Source organism: Danio rerio, chromosome 2 (genome assembly GCF_049306965.1).
Source record: "Danio rerio strain Tuebingen ecotype United States chromosome 2, GRCz12tu, whole genome shotgun sequence".
NCBI classification, from domain to species: Eukaryota; Metazoa; Chordata; class Actinopteri; order Cypriniformes; family Danionidae; genus Danio; species Danio rerio.
This window is the reverse complement of record NC_133177.1, coordinates 48,766,604-48,789,948: the sequence shown is the minus strand read 5'-3', so window position 1 is coordinate 48,789,948 and position 23,345 is coordinate 48,766,604. Positions and strand designations below refer to the sequence as shown.

Here is a 23,345-nt window from a genome sequence, read left to right as displayed (position 1 = left end):
ATATAATTGCCTATAGCTGAAATGATAAAAATTGCTCATTTTATTTTTATAAAACATTTGTAAAAACGTATTGATATTTTTTAAGTAAAAGCAATACTGACATTTAAGAATCCATATTTATTTAATTCATTCATTCTTTTGACTTGTTTATTAGTGCATATGCTATAATATAAATCATACAACAGTACCTTGGACAGTTACAGTGCCGCTCCGTAAAGCTTTCAAGCAAAGTCTTTTGGACGGCCGACATTACAACACGAACATACCGTCCTTAAGGTGGTCTCGCCCGGTAATAACAAGCTGTCCTGGCTTTGAATTTAAAAGTGCAATTATTTCCTCGTTGTTAAAAGAGTCTGCAAGTTCGTGTTCCATGGATATAGTGATGTTGTTGTGGAATTTGGACATCGACGATGCAAAGCGTGACTTTATTCGATTTATTCGATGCGCAGCAGGAAAAAAAAGTCAGCAGCGCAAGTCGCTTGCATGTCTCTCCCGGATCAGAGAGAGTTTTGTGCTGTGGAATACAGCGCTGCGTGCAATAAACTCACATTCAGGCAAGCGATGTAGGTCTGTATTCAAGTCAATAAAATAATAACTTTAATGAATAAAATATCTTCGTAAGAATGTGATGAGTTATTCACTTCTCTGCCAGAGACTGCTCTATGGTTTTAAAATCCTTTTCAAATATCGTTTAGACCTGGATCATTATTTTATATTAAATGTACTGTAGTTTATTGAGGATGTCTGATGACTAGCGCGCTTCTGCTGAGCCAGCTGTGGTAGCTTAGCAACCGAGTCGCGACGTCAACACACAGAATCTGTCAGCACAGTTCAGCACGGTTGTCTAACCGTGCCGAAAATTCCGGGCCAAGAACGGTTTGTAATCGTGCCGCGCCGTTCCAGGCTCAGTGGAGAAACAACCGTAACCGTACCGAAGTGTTCTTAGAACGGTTTGGCACGATAGTGGAAAAGCAGCTATTATGTTTATAAATGTGTTAAGCAGAAATTAGGGGGAAATAGGGGGGGTTCAGGAGGGCTAATAATTCAACTTTAACTGTAGATTTGAGTAAAATGTTAATATTTGTTTTATTTTGATGGTTGGATTAAATTTCTTCCAATGTGAAATTAAAATATTGTCATTGGCATTTGGTAAAAAAAAAACAAATTAGGGTTATTTCACCAAATATCGCTCTCTTCTGAGGTTAAAAAGGTGAATTGTGTTGTATTAAAATACTCTTAATTCCTAAAAGCACCTTTCTGTAATTTTATACAAAAAGCCTCCCAATAACACTTTTAAATTGGCAAGAAATGTTATTAGTAGTTTACCAGATGAAATAAAATTTGAGTTTTACTAAAACAAGTTTACGAATACATTTCTGCCATGTTGTCTGCTGTGTTTATATTCTTTAAAAACAAGACTATACCAAAGTTTTAATTTCAGAAAAGTAAAAAAAAAGATCTGTAATTGGTAAAAAAATAAAACTTATTTTCAATTCTAAATAAAGGCATTTGCGTTTTTAAATTCTTTTTCTGAAATATATTCAGTCAAAGAAATTGATTATTTTTAAGTGTCTTCAATTGGTTACTTACAAAATGGTTAGCTCTGTGACATTTTAATTTATTAACTATTTTTCATTTATTTCCCAAGTGCTCACTGTTTCAAGTTCAAACGAGATAAATTAAATTATGTATTTAATTGTGTTTTGTTACTTGTAATCGCTCCATGCAGCTTGTACTGTATCTGGTTAACTCATATTCTCAAATCGCATCTAAAGCCACATTGAGAAAGATTTGTTTACGGATTTATTTGTTTGTGAGCTCGTGATTCTCCGCCATTTGTCGTTGCTATGGCCATCTGCTGTGGTCAAGTTTCAAAATAGTTCAGCTTTTGCCGCTGTGTGGATTAATACTGAATGTCGTTGTTATTACGTATGGTTAAGAATAGAGCAATATGCTGGTGTTTAACTGCATTGCTTTAATGCACTCCTGCATTGGGCTCACACATTCACTCTGCACTCTGACTACTTCAAGAATGTTGATAAGCTATAATGGATGTTTCTCTCTGTCTCGCTCTGATCGCAGTCGACCAATCGCAAAAGACTGGGTCATCGGACCAATCAGTGCAGATTAGCATCGCACTAAGAAGGGAGTCGTTGGGAAAATTAGGTAAACTAAATGCATATTATGAGACAATGAGAGTTTTTTGACCTTGTATGCATATCAGCCTGTTGTTGGAGACCCCAAAACCATAATATATATATTTTTATGAATAATAGGGGCTCTTTACTAGGTAAATTAGGTCAACTAGGCAGGTTCTGTAGTTGATAATAAAAATTCCCCCCAAACTAAAATAAGACTTTCTTCTGAGGAAAATTATAATAGGAAATATTGTGAAACTTACCTCGCTCTGTTAAACATCACTTGTGAATTACTTGAATAGGAATACAAGTTTAACAGGAGGACTAATAACTTTGTCTTTAACTGTGATTTTAGTCTCCAGATGTCTTTTACTGCACCTGTCTCCAGGGGAACGGCGTAGCTGGGAAGACTCAGTCCGGCTGTAGTAGTGGCGTAAGCACTGACCTCATACATGGACCCACAGGTCACACTCATGTAACAGGACGTCCCGCTGGATGAGCAGGACAGCGAGTCTGTTTGACCCTCGGCTATGATGCTGTAGTTTGCCTGAGTGTTTGTGGGTGTCCAGAACACCTGCACTGTGGAGGAGTTCACCTGAGTCACGCTGAGGATCACAGGAGCGCAGGGAGCTGACCGGAGGAGGAGGAAGAACAGGTAAGAGTTCATTCAGACTCATAAATTACTGCTCACATTCATATAATTTACTATGGTAATACTTTGAGATTTAATCATAAGAAAACCATGGCGCTTAAATTAATTTTGCATTTTGTAAGGCTCTGCACAAATTTTCTCAACATATTACTCTCTTGGTTTTAAAGAGAGGTAAGTACTTGTACCATAAACTTACAACAACAAACAATAATTATAATACATGTTTTATTATTATTATTATCATTATTATTATTATTAAACCAGTGAATACAACAACAATAATTATTATTTATATTAATAATAGTAAAAATCATTTAAATATATATATGAATGTGTAAACATTTGTGTAATAAATATGTAAATAAATGTAAATATAATGTAATTTTTTTTGTAAATTTTATGAATAAATTAAAAATTTCCTCTAAGTGAGCAGTGTATGCTACTTTGAATCTAAAGAGTGTATCTAGAGCAGGGCTGCTCAACTGTCCTCCTGGAGATCTACTTTCCTGGAAAGTTCAGCTCCAACCCTGATCAAACACACGTCAACCAATTGAATAGGACCTGAAGAGTAATTGATAATTACAGGCATGTGTTTTTGATATGGGTTGCAACTGAAATCTGCAGGAAGGTAGATCTCCATGAACGGTTGAGCAGCCCTGATCTAGAGTAATCAGATATTTTTTCATGCATCCTGACCAGTAGGTGGCTACATTGCACATGCACCGTTTTTCCATAACACACACACCATTTAGTCAAAATACATAAAAGCACTATGTATTCCTATGTATGTATTCCTTTGTATGCTATTTAAAGGTGCAGTCTGTAAGTTTGAAACCCAGTGGTTGAACTAGGTATTACATGACTGGTTCAAAACACATGCAAGCACAGGTTACCAGATTGACAACTAACAGGAGCGAGTGACTATCGAGCCTCAATGCTGATTTAAGTTGTGATCTAAATAAAAGCAAAGGCACGCAATAGATGGAATATTTTCCATAATAAAAGGAGTTTTTGTCCTAACCAACACCTGGAATTGACATATTAGAAAGGGCTTCTATTTCATGCAGCTGAACAACAGAATACTGACAACGATCACCTCAGGTAAACCTCAAGTGCTTTATTCAGTGTTAAATGCTAACAATGTGAGTTTAAATGCCATTTTACATGACATTTATTGCCATACTACTGAAAGCAGCAGCAGATAGTTCACCACAGATCTTGAAAATAAAATAATCCATTTAAAATTGAACTTTTTCATTGAACTGATTCAGTACCTACATTTATTAACGTTAAAGAGGTTTAATATGTATTCATTAGATTATAAACCTTACCATTTCGTTGGAGAGCAGTGAGTGCACTATTCTGTGATTCTGAATGGCTGTATTTAAATTTATGTCCTGTTGCTTCTGGTACAAAAAGCCCAATTGCTTATTATTATGTATCCTCTCACATGTTGGGACCCGGGGGTTATAATGTAACCTGCTCACCTAATGTTTACATTCGTAATATTTATATTATTTGCTAATTAAGAACCACCTCATGTGGAGCTCTGAATCTGCATCTCATTTCTGAGGCTGTTAACGTACTGTCCACTGGAGGTCCCATTTCGGTCACGGACACACACTTTCTAACTGAATGAATGAAATATGCTGTTTTCCAACAAGGCAACCTGGGTGCTGAAATATAACTGGCTATAGTGGCATAGGGCAGGGTTTTTCAAAGTCTAAGACAGTGGGCCTCCCTTTTGACACAACTTATCCATTGGCGCCCCCCTCCTCCCAAACACGCACGCACATACGCACACACACACAAAAAATTCTGGAGGTTTTCCTGCTACCTCATCATGCTTGGTTTCAAGGTGTCGCCGAAGTTTAGCGGGTCTCATGCTGTCATTGGCCAAAATATCTTGACAAACCACACAAAAAGGTCGTGGTTCATCAGCTGGTCCTGTCCACGTAAATCCTAAACTCAAATACTGATCATCATATCCTCGTCTTTTGGGTTTAAGCCCTGAACTTGAAGGCTTTGAATCGGGGGGTCTCAGAAACCGATCCATTGTATTAGCAGGCATATACCTGTAGTGGCGGGCTTGCCAAACAGAAGCGAATTCACAGCTATGGCCTTCTGGGTAAAAAGGTTTTCTTATTTTTGACGTATTATTTTTTTTTAGCTTTGTTAAATTAAAACGTTTAAATATAATAAAAAATACATATAATAATTAAACTTAATAATTATATTTTTATTATATTAGATTTTTTCCCGCGCCTCCCCTGACATGCTCTGGCGCCCCCCAGGGGAGGCGCGCCTCACACTTTGAAAACCCCTGGCACAGGGCAGGTTAAAAAAACCCAAAAAAAGACACTCATTCTGGCATATATGTAATGCACGGTTTCACAGAAAAATATCTGACTTCAGCATTGTTTTTCAAATAAACAAGTATGCTCACTTAGGATTTTGCTTAAATATACTATATACTATTCAATATAACTTGAATCTGGTTTAATTTTTCTAAATATCGGACAAAATAATTTTGAAAATTCAAAAATACAATGTCATCAGATGCTTCTGAATAAGCTTGAGGAATGTCTCAAAAACGCCATGCTACTATTATGCTAGATGTACACAAAAGCCATGTTATCATCATAAGAGTTGTTTGTATTCTGTGTTTTCAAATACAAATGTTCATCTGTATGTACCTGTCTGGCGTGTGTGTGCTGGGCAGGTGTTGTTGCATCCCCGTATCTCACTGCAGGGCCGCACCACCACACTGTACATGCTGTCGCAGGTGAGATCTGACAGCGCACACACTGGAGCCGTGTCGTTACAGTGGATCTGTTCACTTCCATCTGCAGCAATGGTCTCGTATAACTCCGCTCCTCGAACTGCTGACCACGAGATCTCCAACGTCTCTGTGGAAATCAGGGACACGGACACATCCTCTGGACAGCATGGGACTGAGGACAGAGAAATGCATTACTGCTATTACCGTCAGTCAAAGAGTTTTGTTATATTATTGAAAGAATGCTCAGCGAGGGTTAATTCATAGCTAAAGAAAAAAAAAAAGAAAATATTCTTAGTTTTTCTAGAATTATTACATCTCATATTATTACAATTTCTAATACCTTTCTGTTTCATTGATTGATTTAATTGATTTCTGTGATGTCTTTAAACTTTTAAAGATTGTTTAGATATATTTTAATTAAACTGCTTGATAAAATGAATGCAAGTCTGTGTGTGTAGAACAAACTTGTCGTATAGTTGACTATTTGTCCCGGGGGACTGGATCCGGCCTGGTTGTAAGCGAATACAGTGGAGAGGTAAGTGTATCCGCACTTGCACTGGAAGTGACAGGACCTGCCGGTGGTGTTGCAGTTTTCCTCTAAACCATCATCTCTTTTTACGTAGGCAATACAATAATCCACCCATGGAATATCTGACCACATGACGGAGCAGTTTCCTGGGGTCACCTCCTTGATCCACACCACATCAGGAGGACACGGGACTGAAAACAATTTAAAGAAAATGACATCTCTATTAAAAGGACAGTTGACCAAAAAATGTAATTATGTCATCATTTACTCAGCCTTTACTAGTTTCAAACTAGATTAGTTAGAAAGAGCTTATTTCTTTTGTTGAACACAAAAGAAGATATTTTGAAGGAAGCTGGAAAGCTGTAACCATTGACTTACAAAGTATTGGTTTTTCTGACTATGGGAGTCAATGGTGACAGGTTTTTGGCTCTATTCAAAATATCTACTATTGTGTTTAACAGAAGAAGAACTCATAAATGTTTGGAACCACTTAAGGGTGAGTAAATAGAGAGTGTTTTTTATTATAAATGCCAACAAATACATAACAAGAATACTTTGTTGATAATGATGTTGTAAATTTTGGAAATGATTACATATCAAATTTGACAATAGTGTAGATTTAATTTTTGGACTTTACAATGCTCTTGAGTTTTTGGAAACAATCCTGTGCAGTCATAAAGAAATATATGAATAAACTGATCTGTTTTAATACATTGACTAATCATATATTACATATTTTTCATAATAATACACAATTTTTTGGCCATTGGACTTATGATTGAGAACAGAATTATTAGCCCTCTTGTGATATAATATTGAAATAATATTTTAATAACTAATTATTACTTGTCTTTGCCATAGTAATAGCACATAATATTTAACTTTTTTTTTTTTGCAAGATACTGGTATTCAGCTTGTGCAGTAATTGAACCTAAAAAAACATTTCTAAAAATGTAAAAAACTGCCTTTATCCCAACCACAAGATAAAAGAAAAAAAAATAATTATCCTTGCCTTTTTTCATTTTGAAAAAGAATTTAAATTTCACACACTGTAAACCGCTGGGTTTCACATAATCGATTTGTGTTGAAACAACATGAAGGAATTAAGTTAACTTATTAATTTAAAAAAAACATTAAGTGGATTGAACATATTTAAATTGCTGCAAAAAATGAAAAAAGAATTATGTTTCTGCTCATTTTAAAAAACAAGTTTGAACTAACTATTTTTGAGTGCAGGAGTATGCTGTTGATCACAGCATGCTTCTGGATAGGCTGAAAATCTGGGTTGGGCTGTTGGGGATGGTTCTTAAATGGTTCAGATCTTACCTTGAAGAAAGAGGTTACTATGTCAGTATAGGTGAAAATAGGTTGAGGTGGACACTTATGAAGTGGTTTAATTCTGGCACCTCTCCTGTTCAAACTTTATATGCTCCCACTGAGCCAAATAATGAGAAATAACCAAATTTCTTACCACAGCTATACTCATGACACTCAGATCTACTTAGCCTTACTGCCTAATGACTACAGCCCCATTGACACCCTCTGCCAATGCATTGATGAAATTAACAGTTGGATGTGAAAAAACTTTCTTCAGTTAAACAAAGAGAAAATTGAAGTCATTGCGTTTGGGAACCAAGATGAAGTTCTCAAGGTGAACAAAAATAAGGTCAAGAATCTTGGTGTGACTTTGGAGTCAGATCTGAGTTTCAATAGTCATGTCAAAGCAGTCAGTAAATCAGCATACTATCATCTCAAATACATTGCAAGAATCAGATGCTTTGTTTCTAGTGAGAACTTAGAAAAACTTTTTCATGCTTTCATCAGCAGCAGGGTGGATTACTGTAATGGCCTCCTCACGGGCCTTCCCAAAAAGACAGTCAGACAGTTGCAGCTCATCCAGAACACTGCGGCCAGGATTCTGACCAGAACCAGAAAATCAGAGCACATCACATCTGACCTCAGGTCTTTACACTGGCTCCCAGTTACATTCAGAATAGATTTTAAAGTATTATTGTTTGTCTATAAATCACTAAATAGCCTAGGACCTTAATACTTTAAAGATATGCTCACTGAATCCAAACCTAAAAGATCACTCAGATCTTTAGGATCAAGTAAATTAGCAATTAGTTTAGTCAAAGCAGGGTGAATCGGCCTTCAGCTACTACGCCCCCTGCTGCTGGAATCAGCTTCCAGAAATGATCAGATGTGCTCCAACATTAGGCACATTCAAATCAAGACTGAAAACAAAAAAAATCTATTTAGATGTGCCTTTACTGAATGAGCACTGTGCTATGTCCGACAGATCACACTATTATGTCTTTCTTTTCTTTTTCTTTCATTTATAACCTGTTTAGGGGGCGAGGCAGTGGCACAGTAGGTAATGCTGTTGCCTCACAGCAAGAAGGTCGCTGGTTCGAGCCTCTGCTCCGTTGGTGTTTCAGTGTGGAGTTTGCATGTTCTCCCTGCCTTCGCGTAGGTTTCCTCCGGGTGCTCCGGTTTCCCCCACAGTCCAAAGACATGCGGTACAGGTAAATTGGGTAGGCTAAATTGTCCTTAGTGTGCGTGTGAATGTGTGTGTGGATGTTTCCCAGAGATGGGTTGCGGCTGGAAGGGCATCCGCTGCGTAAAAACTTGCTGGATAAGTTGGCGGTTCATTCCGCTGTGGCGTCCCCGGATTAATAAAGGGACTAAGCCGACAAGAAAATGAATGAATGAATATAACCTGTTTAAACACATTTTAATCTGTTTTATCTGTTATAATTCTTTTAATCATTCATTTTTAATCATTTGGTTAAATTACCATTGTGTATGAAATGTGCTATATAAGTAAACCTGCCTAATTTGTGTCTGAACTGAATACTCAGAACTCTTCAGTGCTTTGTCATTAAAAAATGTTAGAATAAGAAATACAACATGTAAAGGTACTAGAGTTATATGGGTTTCATGTAAACAACATGATAACAATACAATTTTTTAAAACCGTGAAAAAAGTCTGCATGGGTGGTTCTATTGTTAATTCATTTGTATATGTGATTCTGAATTTGTGTTTGTGTTCGGTATTTACAGGTCAGAAGGTCTTGTGGTTGTGAAGGGTCACTGTATCCGGCTGCATTTTGTGCTACGACAGTGATGGAGTGGTTCTGGCTGCAGCTGAGAGGACTGATAATGCAGTACACCTCTTCGTTGGAGCTACAGTTCTGTCCCGTTGAGCTTACAGCAATGTAGCCATCGGCACCACGCACTGACTGCCAATACACCGCCAGATCGATAGAGCGACCCGGCGTCAACTGAACCTGCACATCTCCTGGGACTGGAGGACCTGTGGTGTGTAGCACAGACACAGAGAGAGAGAGAAACAGGTGTGAATTTAAGATTTAAGATTTTTTATGTTATTTAATTAAATCGTAATGGACTATTTAAGGGATTTTCAGTTGTCTATGAGAGAAATAACTCAAACTACTTACTCTACAAGCAAGTGTGTTCATGACTATACATAAAAAGTATAATAATATAATAAGAAAATACCAGTTTGCAACATCAAGCAGCAGAACAAGCTGTTTTTAATGTCTAAAAATCAATGAAAGGGAATAAAACAAGTGTCTTCATGTGTCCACTGGCTGCGCCCGCTCATTTGTAAAGAATAAGGTTAATAGGGGTGAGTGCTTACGTGTGATTTGACAGATGGTGATGTCATCTCCTTGGTTACCCTCTGGATCCCAGGCATTGCCCTTGATGCAGTAGGTGGTGCCGGGCTGAAGGCCACTATATGTCATGTTGGTCCCAGAGGTGTTGAGTTTGTCCCGCGTGTCTGAACCCTCCATGATCATGACTAGGGTGTATAACACAGCATTGTTCACTGGATCCCAGGTTATCATGATGGAATCACTGCTGGGAGAACTGGAACGCAGATTTGGGGCCACCAACACTGCAGAGAGAGGAAAAATTAATAGATGCTACTAAAGGTAAAGCTCACCCAAAAATGAACATTCTGTCATCATTTTATTATCCGTTTACTTGTTCCAAACGGTGCATGGCTGCTTCTCACTCAGGACTGTTTATGCTAATAAGGAGAGATTGTCACTAATGGGAGGAATTTGTACGAAACGAGAATGTCAATCAAAGTGTTTCCGCAGACGTTTTACCAACTGTGATTATAGAAAATATAATTAATTTTTACCATTAAAGGCTAGCTATATTCACATACTACATACACAAAAAACATCCCCTTTAAATAAATGAAAAGAAGAAATTAAACTACTTAAACATTTACTGCCACTAGTGGTGAGTTTTCATCATTACAATTGGAAAGAAAAAACAGCCCCAATTACTATACTCCTCACTCATAGATATATACACTAGATAACGCATAGGGACCCTGAGAATGCGTCAATAACGCCGCCATATTTGTACAGTGCTCCCAAGACAAGTGTCATTCAACCGCACTAGTCAAGACAGTGTTATTATGTGAAGATGCTGGACTTTAGCGCTGTCTAAGGGTCAAACGACGAGCAAACAAAGAAAACAAAGCTCAAAGACAGAACATTTCATAGGTAACATTTAGTTATTCACGTTTTTGTATGTTATGAACTTTTGTGCTAAACGGGTAACGTTACTGAGTCACGCATTTACCATAATGCAAAGCAGCAGCTCGCACTAAACACTCAGCTTATGCTAGTTTTGTTGAATAAAATCAGCAAACAATGCAAAAGAAATATGACAATGAGATGCTTCGGTGCCAACAACTTGTATTATTGTTGGCTAAGTGAAGGAGCCATTCATAACCGACATTCATTCACAAATGAATCGTTCCTCCATCAGGATAAGAGGTGAAAGCAGGAGAGGGGGTGTGTTTCAGGACATGGATTAGATCAAATATAACAGGGAGGGTGGATAGTACATTTCCATACACACAAACACAAGCTTTTTGTCAGGAATGACTGTGCGATCACTGATCCATCAATGTAGAAAAGTGATGTAAAATTATAATTTATATATATATAATATATATTTATAATTTTTATTTATATAAAAAAATTGCATACTGATTTGCGGGAAAACTCCTGATCATAGATATATGTTTAAATGTATATATCTCTAGCTCTGGATGGCCACAGTCCTCCACTGGAGCTTGGTCCAGCATTCATTTCAAAGGAGAGCTACCCTGTAGTAAAATGGCGGCTCTATTGACGCATTCCTTCTAATAGACAACAACAGGGTAGGCAACATCTAATATAAATATCTCTGCTACTTACTATACAAGTGAACAGAAGGAATGAAACTACTAAAACATTTACTGCCCCTGGTGGAGAGTTTTGATTATTACAATTGGAAAGAAAAAACTGCCCCAATTACTGTACTAAATTCTAAACAATTAGTTAAGTACATTAACTGTGCTATGCCAGTGCTCATCTTTAGACCAAGTTTATTACGGAATTAAAATGATATTAAGTATGCACTGGACAGAACTTGACTCGGAAATAACCTACAGCATATCTGTAGGGTGAAATGAATAAACGGAAAGTTTTGTTGTTATCCAAATGAAATCAGTCCCTCTTATATTATATCAAACCTTTCCTTGGGGAGAAGCAACAGCCTAGTTCTCATGGTTTATCTTTTCATTCAGTATTAGGTGTAAAGTCTGCCTGAAGATGTGGTTACCATCAACAGCCTGTGTAGCCAGAGATTCAAGTTCTGCACAATAGCTGGGCTAAACAATGCTGCGTTATTGTTGCAGGTGTTAAATACCAACTTATTGTCCACCATACAGGAAGAAGGGCTCCGGTATCATTCCATTCTATGGGTCTCTTGTGAGATTCATAAGAAATAAAATGGCTGTTTTGGTTGCAAAATCACAAAGCAGGCTTTTTTATTTACACTTTATATGCTATAGATTTGAGGACAATGCATTTTTATTACCCATATTAAGTGTGGTTGTAAACTTTTGTTTTGACTAGCAATAGCTGCAGCCTAGCAATGAACAATATACAGTGGTGTGAAAAAGTGTTTGCCCCTTTACCAATTTCTCTTTTTCGCATACTTGTCACATTTTTTTGTTGCATATTTGCAAATGAAGATTTTTATTATTGATGAAAATCATACCTGTGAAACATTACCTGTGTGAAAAAATGTTTGCCCCCTAAACCTAATAACTGGTTGGGCCACCCTTAGCAGCAACAAATGCAATCAAGCATTTCTGATTACTTGCAATAAATCTGTTACAGCGCTGGGGAGGAATTTTGGCTCATTCATCTTTGTGGAATTGTTTTAATTCAGCGACGTTGGAGGGTTTGTTCGAGCACAAACCATCTTTTTAAGGTTATGTCACTGCATCTCCGTTGGATTCAGGTCAGGACTTTGACTAGAACCGAAGTTTGCTTCAGCTTGTGGTCACTAATAGATGATCGGACATTCTCCTTCCTTCTATTTTGGTACACAACTGAATTCATGGTTCCATTATTAAGTCTTCCAGGTCCTGAAGCAGCAAAAGTAATGATTAATGTTGATTTGGTGTTCTGAAATGTTGTGTTACTTTTTCACCACACATAATGGGACACACACCTTTCAAAAAGTTCAACTTTTGTCTCACCAGTCCACAGAGTATTCTCCCAAAAGTCTTGGGAATTATCAAGATTTTTTTTTTTTGCAAAACTAAGACAAGCCTTTATGTTCTATCTGTTTCTTGTAGTGGAGTCATGATCATTCATCTAAACTGAGGCAAGTGAGGCCTGCTGTTCTTTGGATGTTGTTATGACCTCTTGGATGAGTTGTTGCTGTGCTCTTGGGGTAATTTTGGTCCTCCGGCCACTAAGAAAGCTTCAGAAATGGCTTTATAACATTTTCCTGACTGGTAGATCTCAATTATTTTCTTTCTCATTTGGTTTTGAATTTCTTTGGATTTTAGCTTGATGTCTAGGCTTTTGAGGATCTTCTGATCTACTTCCTTTTATCAGGAAGGTCCTATTTAAGTAATTCCTGTATTGCAAACAGGTATGGTAGTAATCAGGCCTGGGTTTGTCTAGAGAAATTGAACTGAAGTGAATAAACTTTAATATCTTGAACCTAATATTTAAATTTGTTTGTGATCTTAAACATAAACGTGTGACAAACATGCAAAAAAAAAAAAAAAGAAATCATTAAGGGGCAAAAAAATATCACACTACTATGTATTGAAACAACTTTTTAAACTAAAAAATATTTTATTTTCCCCTGATGTGGAAAATAATTAAACCACTTTAAGATGGTTTGCTTGTTTTTGTTGCATAGCAAACTAGTTTCAACTAATCATACATGTTTGGTTTGATGATTTTAGAGGAGGTTTGGACTGGTCATTTCAGCTGGCTACTAACCCATGCCTAAATCATCTAAGATCAATAGTTCTGATTTTATTTTTAGGATTTTACCCTGTTTTTAGTGCAAAAGTAGGCAGTATATTATATGAAATGCATTTGAATAAAATCAGGAAGACTGTTTTTAAATAAAGTCTGATGTCAGTTTACCTGTTTTAGCATCCACTGGCAGGGATGGCTGACTCCTTCCCCCCACGTTGACGGACATCACACTGAGGGTGTAATCTGTGTAAGGGTCAAGACCGACCACTGTCTCTGGGGATTTCAGCACTGGAGTTTCAGAGAAGAACCCATTATCATTCTCCGCCCGGATGATGTAACCGGTGGCACCAGAAACTATACCAAACTCCACCGTGATGCTGTCACTGCGTTTGGAGTAAGCCTTCTCTATGAGAGGAACCTCAGGTGCTGGTATGACACAATACAAACAATGAGAATAATAACATTAATAATAACAATAATGACGATTATTATTACTATTATGAACTTAATAAATGGTAATATGTTTATTCAAATTGTATGTAATAGATGTGTGCTGATGATTAGTTTATTATTAGTAATAAACTAATCATTTGTTTATTAGTTAATATTAGTAAAAATATAAGTCAAAGTACAATAAAAATAGTTAAAATAATTTACTTGTGGAAAAGTTATTGCAGGTTATATCGAAACAAGAAGAATAAACAAAGACAGAGAACAGACAGACAAAAAAATTGTAGTAAAACTGGTTACAAATGGAGATTAATGGTCCATTGAAAAAAACATAATATCTAAAGTTGTACTATAATAAAACCATGGTTAATATCCGTAAGGGTCAAATTATTACTATAAATTGTAATAAAAGTATACCTAATAAATTTATATTTTACAATATTTTTAAATAATAATTAAGATGCATCTGTCTTTAATATAAGATTGAACTGAATTGTAATGAATCATGGAAAATTGTTTCCAAACCGTTATATGAAAATCAATATCGTTAGTTTTATACGTTACATTAAAAGTAATAATTTTATTGTTTTGCGCATTATTTATCATATTATAACCACAGTTCTACTATAATATGGCTAGCAAAATTGTTTTATCTGCAGTAAAACAATAAATAATTTTCAAAAGGCACAACATAAAGTTGCAGAAGTCATGTCACCTGTCATCTCCTCGGTCTCGGCGCTGCTGAGCACGTTCACCGCGTTATCCATCGCCTCGACCCGCATCCTGTACACGGTGTTTGGTGATAGAGAGTTAACGGAGCCCATCACTGTGCTGCCGCTGAACTGCGCGAACACCGACGGCTCCGGAGAGTTTTTCGGCGTGGCGGTGATTTTGTAGGAGCTTGCGCCGGTGTGTCCACTCCAGCGCACCGTCATGCTTTTGGACGTGACGGTGAAAACGGATAACGTGATGTCTGCGGAGAAAGAAGGTAGTTAGCACATCACAGCAGGCTAATTATGTTAACATAAACTCTCACACAACTTTTCTCACCCGCTGCTTTGACGCCTCACGTGCATTTTCCCACGCAATGGAGAAATTTGTGGAGCACAAAACATACGGGAGTCTCCCAGAATGACAAAAAAAAGGTAAATTATCTCTGTAATCGCAACTGAATGATTATAGTAGGCTACTGACCCTTTCCCGTGTAAACGCCCGTGCACGCCCCCGAGAGGCAAAATATTCTCAAAAATTTTTTTGAGGCTGACTGACAAATCTTTGCAGTTGCACAAAATATGGGATAAGTATTCGCTTATAGGATAAGTCTTGTTGAATGTGTTGTAAAAGTTGATGGCAGAACAATATGGAAATCCATTAGGGCCAAAACATCTGGACCGATAGATGGCCGTAAAAACAAATATTTCTTTAGACGTAACATGGACAGATGTTACAGTACCTGTACACAATGTTTGTGCCAAAACATAATATTAAATGTCCAGCTGCAATAACGTGTAAATACCAAGGCTCAGACATCCCAAGTCTCCCGGAAGTTCCAGGAGTCTCCCGCAAATGCATTGAGACTCCCGGATGCCCACCAACAAATTATTGTTCTGCTGGATAACGCCCGTCTCCCACCCAGTCTTTAAATACATGCACACCTCTCTCCATCGCATCCCTCCTAGCTCTTCAGGTATGTTGGGCCCAACTTAACCCCACCACTCTTCAGGTACATCGCACACACACCCCCACCGCTCTTCAGATATGACGCACGCACACGCACCCGCTGCTCTTCAGATACATCACGAGCACACACCCCTGCTGCTCTTCAGATGCGGTGCGCGCAAACGCCCCCATCGCTCTTCAGATACATCGCGCACCATCAGCAATGGCCTACTACTCGAGAGGTTCTACATTAGAAAAGTATGTTCAAGTATGAATGTAAGTACTATGAATGGAATTTGGACATACTACATCCTCCGTTTGTCATTATCACATGACCTTTCTGCGTCAGTTAAGTCGCTTCACTCTTATTCATGAATTCTCTTGTGTGGTATCATGGGAAAGTGTAGTGTCAATCTGATGCGCACTTTAGAATGTCGCCGGAAGTAGTTTTGGTTAAATTACTTAAATAAGAGCTTTTACTTCCACAGAAGCCAAATTAACAGCGAGGCACATCAGACAAAAGAGTACAAGGTAGATGTTAGCAGCTAAACATTTAATATTTGACAGCTATTTTACTACAGAAATGTTTAATTTGCCAACGTTATAGTCGATGCTTCTAGCTGCATGACAACTTCGTTAAATTTTAGCAGTTTGAATAGGAAATACAATATAGATCATTTATGTAATTACTATTGAATGGGAATGAGACCGTTTTAAAATACTTTTTTTTTTTATTTTTTTTTTTAAAAAGCTCAGACTTAATTTATTATTACACTATGTTTGAAATTCTCTTCAAGATCAGCCTATGCTGTGTCCAACCACTGACAGTTCTCACCCAAGGCTAACCTAAAAAGTTGGCAGCCCTGAAATTAGCTTAATTTTTGCACACTACTGTAACTGAAGACTAACTGAATTGATGTGTTTATAGCTAGTACATTTTGCTATAATTCATTTGTGTGCCTTAAGGCTGACAGGTGTTTAAAAGCAGAACATTAATATATTCAGTTTTCAGACGAGTGTAAAACTTTATATGCATGTCAGTGTGTATATACTGTATGTTTAACATATAGCCCCTTTTTATTTGATTTATGAGGCCACTTAAAAATGGGCTTGAGCACAATGTTAAAGGTGCAGTATGTAAGTAGCATGTTGTTTGGACACACGGTTACAATATAACCTGCTCACCTAATGTTTATGTTCATAATATTTATATTATTTTTCGAATTAATAACCACCTTATGTGGAACTCTGAATCTGCGTCTCATTACAGAGCATGTTACAGTCCCCTGAAGGTCGCATTTCAGTCACAGACACACACTTTGAGAGCCTTCCTGACTGAAAGAAAAAATTAAATATGCGGTTTTACATGAAGGCAACCCAGGGTGCTGAAATATAATTGGCTGAACTATCATTGGGTGGGTTAAAAGAACCAAAACAAAGACAGCCGTTTCAGCACACAACACATTTTCAAAGCAGAATATCTGAATTCTCAATTTAGCAAACATATTATGGTATTTTTATGCTTCAGAAAAGTCAAAAAACATAAATACAGCACCTTTAATAATTGTTTTATTCTTTCTGATCTGATAACATTTTTCCAGTTTGAATTTAATATTGCCAGTTATATAATTTTTTGCAAAAAAAAAAAAATGCAAATTGGTTAAAATATGTATAATTGTTTTTTCATTTTTGTATCTGAAAATCTGAATTATTTCACCAAATATCTTCAGAAAACATTGGTAATGTGTTCTCAAAAAAAAATCTTTTTAAATTTGGATGAAATCAGTAAAAAAAAAATTAAGTCATCAGTTGCTTAAAAATAAATTAACTTTTAAATTTGCTCTTTAAAAAAATTAAACAAAGATTAGTTTGAACTCAAAATCCAATTTTTCATGTGGTCTCATATTTTCCATAGTTATTTACATATACATATTGCAGTGTATATAAGGCACATCCATCTTATAACATGACACAAACTTGGTAAATAATAAAGATCTCCTACCGTTTTGTGCTGTGCATATCTGTAAATCAAGAGCAGAAACAAAACAAATATTGTTTTAACATAAGGATCATTCTTATTTCAGTAGCAACTATTACTCTGTCATGAGGTATTATGTGCCATTAGTGGCTAAGGAAGCTTATTTGAGCATCACTCAACACAGATTTTACATCCAAAGGCATTTTGTTTCCTGTCTGGTAGTGTACGACTACAAAATATGACAGTAGTACACAAAAAAAACTTTTTGTCTATGCAATATACATATATTACAAATTCAATTGTTTATAAAGAATATTAACTTTTAAAGTCTAGTCATAAATATAGTCATAGTACAGTCAAGTATAGTCATGACTGTTCAAACTATAACTCACTGCATGCTTAAAGAAAACAGTGTTTGCATTCTTACCTGAGACAAGGTGATAATCAATAAGATATTTGATAGATGTCTTGACTCCATGACTCAAATTTGGTGCTCATCAGCTACCTTTAGGGCACACTTCTGTCTACTGAATTCACTCTGTATTTCTCCAGGGTAATAATGTCTGTGGTTTAAGATCTGTTTTTTTCTCCTACACTGTCTAACAGGTATTGTATTTCGAGTACTCAGTGTTCATCTGTGCCTCCTACTCTCTCTGTCAGGAAGAGAGAACGGACCAATCAGCCTTGAAGGACAGCACAGGTACAGCAATATACTTGAGGACAGACACAAAGATGCAGTCCACCAAACAATTGACTTTTCAGGATTCACTCGAAAAATGACTTTTGCTGCTTGTGCAAACTACTTATTTAAAATGAGATTAAACAACAATTCATACGTTTTTTGGGGAGACAACTTAATGTTCAATTTACTTAAATTTATAAAGCCGATTAAGCTAACTTAACTGACTTGTGTGGGGACAGCATGAAGGAACTGTATGGAACCCAGCGTTTTTTACAGTGTTGTTGATTTTTTTATTATTGTTTGTAAGACAAAATACAATGACTGTTTCCTTTCAATACAAGTTGATTTAAGAATTATTGGTATAGATTTCATGTTTCAAACTGCAACAGTGGCCTTCAAATCTAAACTAATTGTTCATCATAATTATGACAACCCATTATTATTTTTGAGCATTTACCCTTTCAAAACTGACAAGTTTCTTTCAATTATATTTTGTTTTTGGCCAATCATTTCAAATAGTTTTCACATTCCTACTAATTTTCCCCAAAAAATGTTTTATTTTGGGCCAAAACTACTAGCGACGCCTTCATATAGGATTTTACCTCTTTTCATGACTAGAACAGTAAAATAAACAATTTGTCTATTTGACTTATTTTTAAATACTTTCTTGATTCAAATCGTCTAATGTGATGATTTATCTTATTCTGTAACTGGTTGGTTTTATTCATTATATAACACTGTAACAAAATATAATAAACATTCAATTCAATTCAGCTTTATTTGTATAGCGCTTTTACAATGTAGATTGTGTCAAAGCAGCTTCACATAAATGGTCATAGTAACTGGAACAGTGTAGTTCAGTTTTTAGTGTTTAAGTTCAGTTCAGTTCAGTTTAGCTCAGTTCAGTGTGATTTGAAATAAACATGAATGCATTATTGCACAAGTTCGTTGTCTCGGATGTTTCTGCTAAAATTGTTTTATAGGGAAAAGGTAGCTAGAAACGAAGACTTGATTAAATCTGATCATTTTGAGGCATCGGGAAAGGTCAGCAAGCCAGCTCTCGAAATCAGGATCCCGAAGTGCACAGGCAATATATGTCAGTGCGCTGCCAATAATATTTTTCCATACACTCACTGGCCACTTTATTAGGTACACATTACTAGTAACGAGTTGAACCCACTTTTGCCTTTAGAACTGCCCTAATCCTTTGTGGCATAGATTCAACAAGCTACTGGAAATATTCCTCAGAAAATATCCTCCATATATTACACCACCACCAGCCCGAACCATTGATACAAGGTAGGATGGATTCATGCTTTCATGTTGTGAATCCAAAATCTGACCCTACCATCTGGATGTCGCAGCAGAAATCGAGACTCATCAGACCAGGCAACGTTTTTTCAATTTTCTATTGTCCAATTTTGGTGAGCCTGTGTGAATTGTAGCCTCAGTTTCCTGTTCTTAGCTGACAGGAGTGACACCCAGTGTGGTCTTATGCTGCTGTAGCCCATCCGTCCATATTTATGACCCTGGACTTATTAATAATTCAATATTCAAGTTTATTTGTATAACGCTTTTTATAATAATTATTGTTTAAAAGCAGGATAACAACAGGTGCACATTATAGCATTATAAGTAAAGATTATGTTCCATAAAGATATTTTGTAAATTTCCAACTGTAAATGTATCAAAACTCAACTTTTGTCTAGTAATAATGTGCATTGCTACTTAATTAATTTGGACAATTTTAAAGATAATTTGCTCTTTATTCATTTATTCATTTTCTTTTCGGCTTAGTCCCTTTAATAATCTGGGGTCGCCACAGCGGAATAAACCCCCAACTTATCCAGCACATGTTTGCACATGTACAGGATGCCCTTCCAGCCGCAACCCAACACTGGCAAACACCCATACACTCAAACTCACATACACTACGGCCAATTTAGCTTATTCAATTCACCTGTTCTGCATGTCTTTGGACTTGTGGGGGAAACCAGAGGTTTTGAAGGTTTTGCACTTCAGGCCAGGGTCACCTTTTTCTACAATTCATTGAAAATGAAGCTAGAGGGAAAAAAACCCAGTGTCACTGAAACAGCCATGCTGGCACAGGCTGGTACTCATAAGCCAGATCTGATAAAGAGATTCAGGTTCAGCAGCTACAGTATACTGCATGAACAGATTTGCATAACCTGGCCAAAGCAAATGTAAGTACGTCACATTGTATTTTCATTTAGAAATAACATAACATGTTTAAAATGAAACTTATTACAATGTCCAAAAAAAAACGTGAGTATGATCAATTATGGGCAAGAATGGAAGAACAGGATATCTATTTCGCGTTGTTTGTGAGTGAAGGATGATGGCAGACGACACCAAATCCAAACCTCAGATTCCGCTTATCTGGGTCACTGATAGGCTGCGTTTGCCTCTGCATTGTTGGCTTTTCAATAGAGAACAGGGCATTAGATTTGTAGCTCATTAGATGAAGTTATAGAAGGAGAACATCTGATATGTGCATCTGACCTTTGTTCTCAGTTGCTCACATGAGATGTTGAGGCCGGCATTATACAGGGAACGTGAGATACAATTGATTAATATGATATACAGTTGAAATCAAAACTATTAGACCTCCTGTGACTTTTTTTTATATTTTTTCCCAAATAATGTTTACAGAGTAAGGAATTTTTCCACATGTAAAAACATTTAAAAGTCAATATTATTAGCCCGCTTAAGCAGTATTTTTTTTTTACAATTGTCTACAGAACAAACCATTGTTATACAATGACTTGCCTAATTACCCAAACCCACCTATGCCTTTAACTAGCACATTAAGATGTATACTATAATAGTATCTTGAAAAATAGTAAAATATTATTTACTGTCATCATGGCAAAGATAAAAGAAATCAGTTATTAGAAATAAGTTATTAAAACTATTATGTTTACAAATGTGTTGAGAAAATCTCTGTTAGAGAGAAATTGGAGGAAAAAATTTATTCATATCCAATCAATAATTTGGTGTTTATCAGTGTAAAAACTGTAAGTTTGAAAATGTAAACATTTGCCTTAGTGTCCACTGCTCTTATTCTTTCACTGAAATTATGCTGCTCTCTGGTTCTATGGTGTCAAAATGGCCAGAGGCTCACCAAACACACCCACCCACAGGAAACCTGACCTCTGCTGTTTTTGTCTGTGGTTGCCGATGGGTATGTTAACCACGCCCAATACCTCAAACAAAAGTAATCAGACAATTTAACTGAAAAAAGAGGAAGTGCATTTCCAATTAAATATTACAAGGACAAACAGTTTTTTTTCCTAATAACATGCCCAGATTCATTGTTCACCACAAAACCAGCAAACAAATTTATATGGTCAGTTTTGATTTCATTTGTACAACAAGAAGTTAAAAAAGTCAGTAAACCCATTGACTTAACTATTATAATCACGCACATAGTTTGTTTACTTAATAATTATAAGGCAACGAGTTTACTCTCTTATTTTAAATAAGGCGATTAATAACTTTTTAGGGTGCTTTCAAACTAGCACTTTTGGTCTTCACCCAGGTTCATTTGACGTCAGAGTTTGGTACGTTTAGCTAATGTGAACTGTGACAATACAGAAACTTTCTGTAATTTCCCTCTGTGTTTGCTACTTTCCTCAATGCCCTCTACAAAATGAGTTCATCACCATTGGATGTGAGGACGAATTACGATGAGGGGAAATTATGTAAAAGAGCTTTTTTTTTTTTTATCCTGATGAAGGAGACTCCTTCGGTGTGGGAGTGGTGTAAGCGTCATCAAGTTGCGGATGTGTCTCTGCCTGGGTGTGGGGCTGAGGAAGCTGAGGAAGAGACGCAAGTGATGCTCATGTTTACACATTGAACTGTCTTTCATAACCACTACTGCAAGTGTACCAGTCCTTTCTCATCGTCGTGCTGCCAAAGTTACCTGTGTCGGTGTGTGAGGACAACTCGGACAACTGCTGCAAATCTGTCACTTCTCACCATCTGTACTGCCAAATCACCTGCCATTGAACTGCTGACATGTAACCTCTTCGAACCACCTTACTGCAAGTTGCATGGGTCAGTTTCACACATACACACATCATCACTCAACTTACACCTATTTTCAGTTTATTATATTTGAGAAAATTGGAAGTTTTTTTTGGTTTATTTTTTGTTTTTGAGGGGAAATTTTTGTTTTGTGTTACTTTAAAATGAACATAGGGTTTTCTTTAATGATCGTGGGATATTGATTTTATTTTTTGTTGTTGCTTGTAGTTGAACTTGCCATTTTAATTTAGTTCATTAAATATTTTGCTATCCTGGGTGATTAATTATATAAGATTTATTATGCGAGATTTATTTTTGACAAGTTACAAACTGGTGCCTGAAATGTTATTTAACACTTGTTAATATATATTCTTTTTTGTGTGTGTGTTCAAAGTTGACTGCATTGGAGGAAGATACACAAAACGACACCGCCGACCCTAGTTCGAAACTCACTTGAGTAGTATTTTTTTTTTGTGTTAAGACATATAATATTGTTGGGTTACTTATTTAGGTGTGCATATTTTTTTGTGACCACTGTTTCAGAACCGTTGTCTTCTGGGGCTCTATCATACACCCAGCGCAATAAGGCGCAAAACTTCTTTGCCCCAACGTGTTGCTATTTTCAGACCAACGCAACCTTAATTTTCCTGTTTTTTGCTACATTGTTTAAGTAGCAAATCCATTTGCACTACTTTGTGGACTCATGGGTGTTTCGGTCTAGAAAAGAGGTGTGTTATGGTGCAATGTTGGCATGTTGCTATTTTGAAGAACTAAAATAGACTGATAATATCATTAGCAGTATTGTTTTTTACATGCACATTTATATTTGTTTTTTGTAAAAACACACTTAGATTTGCCCACCTGTCAGGTTTTAGACCATATGCGGCATAGGACGGGAGTGTTTTTTTAACCACACTTCGTTATTATTGTTCATTTATTCATTTGCTGGAAATTAGAACTGAATTTAGAAATAGTTTTTAAGCAAATTTTTGCGCTTAACAAACTAAATTAATTATGTAGGCTAATAGATGTCTTCAGCAGAGTGCGTACAACACCGTTTCCTTATCCATGAAAGAGAGAAAGTGAAAGTGATGGCC

General features: G+C 36.5%; 1 protein-coding gene across 2 annotated transcripts in view; it reads right to left on the bottom strand.

Moving 5' to 3' along the window:
* Nucleotides 1-18,045, bottom strand: part of fndc7a (fibronectin type III domain containing 7a) — a 29,971-nt gene extending 11,926 nt beyond the window's left edge. The window contains exons 1-9 of one of the 2 annotated variants that reach the window (XM_003197936.7): nt 17,944-18,045; nt 17,541-17,559; nt 14,595-14,852; nt 13,598-13,855; nt 9,769-10,026; nt 9,166-9,420; nt 6,038-6,292; nt 5,487-5,744; nt 2,517-2,768 (exon numbers count right to left, since the gene is read on the bottom strand). In XM_003197936.7, the coding sequence (XP_003197984.3) occupies nt 2,517-2,768; nt 5,487-5,744; nt 6,038-6,292; nt 9,166-9,420; nt 9,769-10,026; nt 13,598-13,855; nt 14,595-14,852; nt 17,541-17,559; nt 17,944-17,994 (1,864 nt within the window). In that variant the 5' untranslated portion in view covers nt 17,995-18,045. Of the gene's footprint in view, nt 1-2,516; nt 2,769-5,486; nt 5,745-6,037; nt 6,293-9,165; nt 9,421-9,768; nt 10,027-13,597; nt 13,856-14,594; nt 14,853-17,540; nt 17,560-17,926 lie in introns of both variants that reach the window. The other variant, XM_073930012.1, reaches the window with a different exon arrangement.
* Nucleotides 18,046-23,345: the final 5,300 nt, after the last annotated feature.